General features: G+C 42.0%; 2 protein-coding genes across 2 annotated transcripts; both read left to right on the plus strand.

Annotated features, from left to right (window-relative positions):
- The first annotated feature begins 1,130 nt into the window (after positions 1–1,130).
- LOC120492355 (zona pellucida sperm-binding protein 3) lies at positions 1,131–3,578 on the plus strand. The gene is given in 9 exon segments (XM_089117337.1): positions 1,131–1,724; positions 2,267–2,385; positions 2,464–2,567; positions 2,662–2,839; positions 2,977–3,106; positions 3,108–3,158; positions 3,160–3,260; positions 3,333–3,424; positions 3,495–3,578. Coding segments are annotated over 9 exon segments (1,389 nt in total). The 5' UTR covers positions 1,131–1,178; the 3' UTR covers positions 3,563–3,578.
- A 2,647-nt stretch (positions 3,579–6,225) lies between these two features.
- On the plus strand, positions 6,226–8,531 carry LOC120492349 (zona pellucida sperm-binding protein 3). Its single transcript, XM_089117341.1, is given in 7 exon segments — positions 6,226–6,819; positions 7,210–7,328; positions 7,406–7,509; positions 7,598–7,775; positions 7,913–8,197; positions 8,285–8,376; positions 8,445–8,531. Coding segments are annotated over 7 exon segments (1,392 nt in total). The 5' UTR covers positions 6,226–6,273; the 3' UTR covers positions 8,513–8,531.
- The last annotated feature ends 235 nt before the right edge of the window (positions 8,532–8,766 follow it).

An 8,766-nucleotide genomic window follows, 5' to 3' on the forward strand; every position in this document is an offset into this window, starting at 1 on the left:
CTAGTGCTGCACACTGTTTGCTCGACGATATGCTCTGAGAAAAAAAAATGCAAAAAAGAAAAAGTAGCAGATTTACCTGGTGTCCTCAACCCATGCGTTGCTATGATTGGCTGTACTCATAACATCACTGAGATTGAGTCGCGCGAGCATGCTAGATATTTTTCTGAGCTCGGTGACCTGTCTGCGAGCTGTCTGCGAGCTGTCTTTGATGCGTTGTTGGCTCTTTCAGACTAACTGATTGGCGAGCGTTAATCGCCCGCGATTTGCACGCGATAACACCCTGACTTGTCGGCGACTCAACGATTTGCAAATCGGGCTTAAATCGGGCTTAAAATCACGTAGTGTGAACTAGGCTTAACGTTACCAGCATCAAAGCGCAAACAAAGGCGATCGCTATCTGCCCCGAACTATTCATTATCCGCGTGCTGCTGCTGTTGTTGTCTTTGGATACAGGAAGAAGAATCGGAAATGACGCATTTTGCATCTTAAGGTTGTTCGTACGTCTTGACGCTAACCTTGCGTCGCCATTTACATCGGGATATTGCAATTCCACGTATACAGGAGAAACTCTCTCTGCTCACGCTCAGAAGTCATAGCTTGACAATATCGTGTTCCTAGTCACCCTGGTGGGCTAAGAAAAAGGTAAATATTAATAGGAATATACTTCAGAGATATTTTAATCGTAAAACATTCTAGGGGTGCCAATAAAGGTGACGATGTATTTTGGAGAAAATATTTACTTCACAATGCGATTTTCCACCCACTTTCACTTCTCCCCCACTTTTACTTCAATGAAAGGTTTGATTTGTACACATTTTTTTTTAATGCAAGATCAAAAGGATAAACAATGCAAATGTATCATATTTACCAGGGGTACCATTTATTCTGACCACAACTGCACATGCTGCTTACTTATTATTGTTTCAGAGTTTGGCTGAATACAGTGTAATCAGATTTAAGCCAAGAAAATGTTACAAATACTGTTGGGTATTTGGACAGGCACATACAAATGTGCAGACTGGTGCGTCCCTAAGATGCATACACTCTACAGGTCCAGAAGAGAATCAAGAATGATCAATTAAGGTAAAAGGGGTGGAGCCACCTTAACTCAAAGCTGTACAAAATGTCAAAGCCAGGCACTGGTGTGTGTTGAGGTGTTTGTGTCTAAATTTGTCAGGATGGGGTTCCTGAAAGTTGTTTTAGTGGTGGCTGTAATTGCTGCATTTGATCTGCCTGATGTCTTGGGAAGTTTGAGGTATAGTCATAGTCCGAGAAGCATGGGGCCAAAATCAGATCCAGCTTCCAGAAGTCCTGCCCTTTCTCCTCTAGGGCTCTGGAACCCTTTGCAAGTGGCTTCTCAGTTTCAGAGTCCTCTGGGTCCCGACTCCAAAAGCCTTGCACAGGATCCTTTTGGCCTTCAGGAGAAGCTGCTGTTGCAGGGTCCAGTGAAGCCTTTGGATTGGAGGTATCCCATCATTCCTGAGGTGCAGAGCGAGGTGGCGGTGGACTTCCAGTTGAGGCAGCCCGTGACTCCCAGCAGCGTAGCGGTTCAATGTGGAGAGAACCGGGTTCTCGTAGAGGTCCAGCAGGACTTCTTCAGCAATGGTCAGTTGATCCAGCCAACTGGTCTGTCTTTAGGTGGATGTCCTGTTGTTGGTCAGGATCCTGGGGCAAGAGTGCTCATCTTTGAGTATGAATTACAGGACTGCAACAGTGTGCTGATGGTAAGAACAGATGCATCTTCATCTTAACACCTCTGTGTTTTCCCAATTTAAAAAGTTTCACAAGTAGTGAAACTCAACCAAGAATGGTGACAAAGTAAGTGTGTACAGTGGAGAACTAATGGATGGCAGAATAGTTGTGATGGTGAAATGAAGCTTTTTGAAGCACTAAGGCTTTCCCCTCAAGTGTTTCGTAAATTGGTTCATTATTCGAAGCTTTTCAACACAGTACACACTAACGACATCTTGTCGTCAAAAGGTGGAAAAGCTACCTTTCCCAATTTTTTTGTTGTTGTAATAAATCACTTAGTGTTATGAAAACCACAAAGCACTTATAAAAATCAGTGTTTGCTTAGATTTTTACACAATGTATGAACAAAATAAAACTATTGTTGAATAGTTAAGAGCTGGGTAGTGAAAGTGCTTGTGAACTGAATCTCAGACGGTCTCAATTCACTACTGAAGTGCATGACCCTTGAAACCTGCGTCTGGGTGTATGTTAAGTCTTTGGGATGACCCTCTTGGTAACCTCAATCTTTTTACAGATGAATGAGGATGAGCTCGTCTACACCTTCTCTCTTACCTACACCCCTGAGGCACTTGCAGGTACTCCGATTACCCGGACCAATGGTGCAATTGTTGGTGTTCAATGCCATTATCAAAGGTAGGGGGATCTCTGTGACTTCCTGCACTTTCTTGTGTAACTGGGAGACAATTTAATGGCTACTTTCATGAACCGCAGGCTCCAAAATGTAAGCAGTGATGCTTTGAGGCCAACATGGGTCCCTTATGCCTCAACAGAGGCTGGTGAAGAAGTCTTGGTCTTCTCCCTGAAGATCATGATGGGTTGGTACAGATTTTCTTTCTATAAAATGTAACCTTTACCCTTGCTTTTGTGGCTGTACCTTATTATTATGATCATTATTTTTATTTTGTGTAGATGATTGGTTGTATGAGAGGCCTTCATACTCCTATTTCCTGGGTGGTGTTATTAACATCGAGGCATCTGTGAAGCAGTACAATCATGTGCCTCTGCGTGTGTTTGTGGACCGCTGTGTGGCCACTCAAGTACCTGATGTGAACTCTCTTCCGAGATATTCCTTCATTGAGAATCATGGGTAAGGTCATGGCCCTTGATGTGGTAGTTCTGTTTAAGTTGCCTTTTGTAATGGTCACAGTCATGGATAAGGTCTAGTTGCTTGATCCTCTACAGTTGCCATTCATGATTTGCTCTTTGTGATGGTTTTGTCGTCAGGTGCTTTGTGGATGCCAAAACTACAGCTTCCAGCTCCCGCTTCATGCCTCGGTCCCAACCTGACAAGATCCAGTTCCAGCTGGAGGCGTTCATGTTCCAGGAGGGCAACAGTCCTTCTGTATGTACTATGAATATCACAAGTTAACTTGACTTATCCTCCCATCTTCTTTGGTTTTGTGACTTGTCTGTTGTCTCTTGCAGATCTACATAACATGTATTCTGAAGGCAACTATTGCTTCTGCACCCAGTGACGCTCAGCGCAAATCCTGTTCATTTGCCAATGGGTATGGGAGGTTTTTGGTGGGGCTGGTGTTAAGTTTACTTCTCATGTTGAAGGCTGCATGTCTTTGTTACAGGTGGTTTGCTGCTGATGGAAATGACCAAGTTTGTGGTTGCTGTGACTCAACATGTGGTCCTGATGGTGAATTTGCTGCTTCTCCCTATGGAGGTTGGTAGCGTTTGCTCTTTCTAAGGTTGCTTTTGATTCAAGTGCTCTAACTTGGCTTTTTTTTCTCTAGGCATTCAGTGGGAAGGAAAGGCCTCCCTTGGTCCTGTAATGGTTCAAGGGCAAAAGAGTTCTCAATAAAACTGACAAATCAATCCTTGGTTGTACCTGACTTGTCATTTTGCTGTGTGTCTGGATGAACTTCTTTTTGGCTTTCAAAAATTGCCTCATTCTGCCAATGTGGTGAAACCGATAGTTGTCCTGTACTCTTTAAGTCCCATGTAGCATGCAAGCATAGGGTTCCAGAAGGTAACTTAACTTTCTCCATAGGGCGTTTTAAAAGAACCTTTCAGGCCACTATTGAGTGAAAGCTCAAGGTTGTGCTTTTGAAGCATTTACTTTGTTACAATTTGTTTAACAGCACAATTCCTGGTAAATCTTCACCACTAAAAAAAAATGTATATCATGCTTTCATTTGTACTGCTGTACACTCAAAGCATTTCAATCATTTTAGGGGATCTCTCAACCAAGACCAGTGTGCAGTTTCCACTTTTTTGGATTTTTGCACAGGCACTTTGGCTCTTTTAGCTGATGCATTGAGGGGACATTTACACAACACAATTTTAAAATAATGTATGCATGGTTCACTGTAATAACCTTTTGGGCCCAAAAACGCAAACTTTTGAAAAATTAAATTTATCAAGTTTTTGAAAAGTATACCATTATGTACACAACAAATGTAAATTTGTGCAAAGTACATAGCCTGGCTAATGACCACACACACAAACCACATGTTAAATTTCTTGTATTTGAGGCGTGGTTTACGAATGTCCAGAGCCGTATTATTGGGTGCTACGAATGTCTATCAAATGTGCTATGCTCCCACCCCATTCTGTGATTGGTTCCCTATTTCTGGGGAAAATTTGGTTCTGGTATCCGGCTGCCTAGCAGCACGACTAAAATCGTGCTGCGGCAAGGCAGAATGGGGAAACCCAGGCTATTGTGTACATGCATATTACATGTTCAGGCTATAGAGTGTTGGAGGCATGACACAAGAGCAAGTCGCTGCTGGTTCATTCTGGATTTATATTTTGACATTCTGTTCAACACACGCCAAATGGGTTCTCGAATTAAAAACTTGCATTTTCATTTAAGAAAATTTGTCAATTTGTGCTGAAGGTGTGTAGAACATGTCACATTGAAAAATCCCAAAGGAAATCTTCTAATGAACCAGCAGCAGATTAGTCAGATTACAAGTTAGTGAGTTGAATAAGCAACCAAGTATTAAAATATGCAGAGATAAGAGTAACGGAATATTAAAAGACTGAATAAATTACAACACCCACAGTGCTTGATGCGAAAAAGGTGTTCGCTGTATAGCTCTTTTGGAAAGATTTGTTCAATTTAAGAATATTTAATTTTTAGATGTGACTTTAAGCTGAGGTCCTTCCTCTCTGTGGTCATTAATCCCACTTCTGGTAAAGAATAGGGGTGTAACCCCAGTATCCCAGACAAATCCCCTCCATTGGCCCTTGCCAATCACAACCTCCTAATAAGACCCATGCATTATATTGGCTCAACTCCTCTACCTATATAGCTGGTTTGTGGTGAGCACACTGGCACCATTGTACTGTGAATGCTGTTGCATAATCCAAGTGGAAGCTGCACACTGGTGGTGGTGGTTGAGGAGAGCTCCCCCATTTGATTGTAAGCACATTGGGTATACAGTAATAAAAATGAAAACACTGTATACATGCCTCAGTGGTAATTATTTTTACAAGAATTCTTTTAAACAACTAACAAACTAATTGCTTTAAAAGCATAACCTTGAGCTTTCACTAGCGGCCTTTAAAAGGTTCTTCATTCCCAATGAAAAAAGTGAACTTCACTGTAACTTCGGCAACCCAATGGTTGCATACTATATGGGACTTGAAAAGTATAGGACATCAGTTTTACCACATTTTGCAAAGCAAAAAGTAGTTAATTCAGACATGCAGCAAAATGACAAGTCATGTACAACCAAGAATTGATTTGTCAGTTTTAATGAGAACCTCTCTTTTGCCCTTGAACCATTACAGGACCAAGCAAGCCCTTGCCTTCCCATTGAATGCCTAGAGAAAAGAAAAAAGCCAAGATAGAGCACTTGAATCAAAAGCAACCTTAGAAAGAGCAAATGCTACCAACCTCCAAAGGTTGAGGTAGGAAAAATTCACCATCAGGACCACATGTTGAGTCACAGCAACCACAAACTTGGTCGTTTCCATCAGCAGCAAACCACCTACAACATACAAAGACATGGAGCCTTAAACTTAATACCCCCAAAAAAAAAAAATATATATATATATATATATATATATATATATATATATATATTCACAACTCCCATACCTATTGGCAAAGGAACAGGATTTGCGCTGAGCATCACTGGGTGCAGAAGCAATAGTTGCCTTCAGAATACATGTTATGTAGATCTGGAAGAGATGACAGACAGGTCACAAAACCAAAGAAGATGGGAGGAGAAGTCAAGTTAACTCGTGATATTCGTAGTACATATAGAAGGACTGTTGACTGTTGGAACATGAACGCCTCTTTTGTGTCTTTTGTAATCAAAATGTAAATAAAGCTCTGTAAGTAGACAAGTGGTCAAGTACAAAGACAGCAAGTGTGGGTATTTGGACAGTCGCATAGAAAATGTGCAGAATGGTGCTTCTCCAAGATGCATACATACACTCTACAGGTCCAGAGGAGAATCAAGGATAATCAATTAAGGTAAAAGGGGTGGAGCCACCTTAACTCAAAGCTGTACAAAATGGCAAAGCCAAGAGCTGGTGTTTGTGTCAAAGTTTGTTAGAATGGGGTTCCTGAAAGTTGTGTTAGTGGTGGCTGTAATTGCTGCATTTGATCTGCCTGATGTCTTGGGAAGTTTGAGGTACAGTCATAGTCCAAGAAGCATGGGGCCAAAATCAGATCCAGCTTCCAGAAGTCCTGCCCTTTCTCCTCTAGGGCTCTGGAACCCTTTGCAAGCGGCTTCTCAGTTTCAGAGTCCTCTGGGTCCCGACTCCAAAAGCCTTGCACAAGATCCTTTTGGTCTTCAGGAGAAGCTGCTGTTGCAGGGTCCAGTGAAGCCTTTGGATTGGAGGTATCCCATCGTTCCAGAGGTGCAGAGTGAGGTGGCGGTGGACTTCCAGTTGAGGCAACCCGTGACTCCCAACAGCGTAGCGGTTCAATGTGGAGAGAACCGGGTTCTCGTAGAGGTCCAGCAGGACTTCTTCAGCAATGGTCAGTTGATCCAGCCAACTGGTCTGTCTTTAGGTGGATGTCCTGTTGTTGGTCAGGATCCTGGGGCAAGAGTGCTCATCTTTGAGTATGAATTACAGGACTGCAACAGTGTACTGATGGTGAGAACAGATGCATCTTAATGGGGTTTTTTTTTTCTTGTAGAGGACCTTTCAAGGAAAGTTTGTTCACTTGGTTTTACAATGCCAGGGCAGCTGAGACAAATTTTGATCTATTTGAATGGGCAAATTCTTAATTTAAGATGCGTGCCTTTTTAAATAACCCTTCAAACCAACATCTGGTGTAAACCATCCCATTAATGGTATGAAAGGAGCTTAAGAAACCATAACAATAAATCTTGGGCCGTAATGATGTCGAAGAATTTACTAATTTGTGATTTGCTCTTTAGGAATTGCACCATATTGGACCTTCTCCATTTATGGCAATATGAGTGCACAGTCTCTGTATGTTAAATCTCTGGGATCTTCTTGGTAACCACAATCTTTTTACAGATGAATGAGGATGAGCTCGTCTACACCTTCTCTCTTACCTACACCCCTGAGGCGCTTGCAGGTACTCCGATTACCCGGACCAATGGTGCAATTGTTGGTGTTCAATGCCATTATCAAAGGTAGGGGATCTCTATGACTTTCTGCACTTTCTCATTCAACTGGGAGACCATTTAATGGGTACTTTCATGAACCGCAGGCTCCAAAATGTAAGCAGTGATGCCTTGAGGCCAACATGGGTCCCTTATGCCTCAACAGAGGCTGGTGAAGAAGTCTTGGTCTTCTCCCTGAAGATCATGATGGGTTGGTACAGGTTTTTCTTTCTTTTAATAAAATAACATTACCCATGCTTTTGTGGCTGTGCCTAAAATGTGTGACTATTTTTGTTTAGATGATTGGTTGTATGAGAGGCCTTCATACTCCTATTTCCTGGGTGGTGTTATTAATATTGAGGCATCTGTGAAGCAGTACAATCATGTGCCTCTGCGTGTGTTTGTGGACCGCTGTGTGGCCACTCAAGTACCTGATGTGAACTCTCTTCCGAGATATTCCTTCATTGAGAATCATGGGTAAGGTCATGGCCCTTGGTATGGTAGTTCTGTTTAAGTTGCCTTTTGTAACGGTCACAGTCATGAATAAGGTCTAGTTGCTTGACGCTCTACAGTTGACATTCATGATTTGCTCTTTGTGATGGTTTTGTCGTCAGGTGCTTTGTGGATGCCAAAACTACAGCTTCCAGCTCCCGCTTCATGCCTCGGTCCCAAGCTGACAAGATCCAGTTCCAGCTGGAGGCGTTCATGTTCCAGGAGGGCAACAGTCCTTCTGTATGTACTATAAATATAACGGGTTAACTTGACTTCTCCTCCCATCTTCTTTGGTTTTTTTGACATGTCTCTCATCTCTTCCAGATCTACATAACATGTATTCTGAAGGCAACTATTGCATCTGCACCCAGTGATGCTCAGCACAAATCCTGTTCCTTTGCCAATGGGTATGTGAAGTTTTTTTTTTTTTTTTTTGGGGGGGGGCTGGTGTTAAGTTTACTTCTCATGCTGAAGGCTCTATGTATTTGTTGCAGGTGGTTTGCTGCTGATGGAAACGACCAAGTTTGTGGTTGCTGTGACTCATCATGTGGTCCTGATGCTGAATTTGCTGCTTCTCCCTATGGAGGTTGGTAGCGTTTTCTCTTTCTAAGGTTACTTTTGATGCAAGTGCTCTAACTTGGCTTTCTTCTCTAGGCATTCTGTGGGAAGGCAAGGCATCACTTGGTCCTGTAATGGTTCAAGGGCAAAAGAGTTTTCAATAAAACTGACAAATCAAGCCTTGGTGGTTCCTGACTTGTCATTGCATGCTGCATGTGTGTAACTATTTTTGGAATTTATAAACTTGCAAGTTTCAGAACATTTTGATCACAATTCTTAAGCTTTTATTTTAACTGTATAACATGTAATTGCAAATTTCTCACAATTAAGGGAAAAGGCTAGAATTGCAATATGTAATCTCACAATTGCAAGAATCTGAATTGAGAAGTTAAAATTACTTATTTTATCGTCAAACAAA

The sequence above is a fragment of the Pimephales promelas genome, chromosome 11 (assembly GCF_988280905.1).
Source record: "Pimephales promelas chromosome 11, fPimPro1.hap1.1, whole genome shotgun sequence".
Lineage (NCBI taxonomy): Eukaryota > Metazoa > Chordata > Actinopteri > Cypriniformes > Leuciscidae > Pimephales > Pimephales promelas.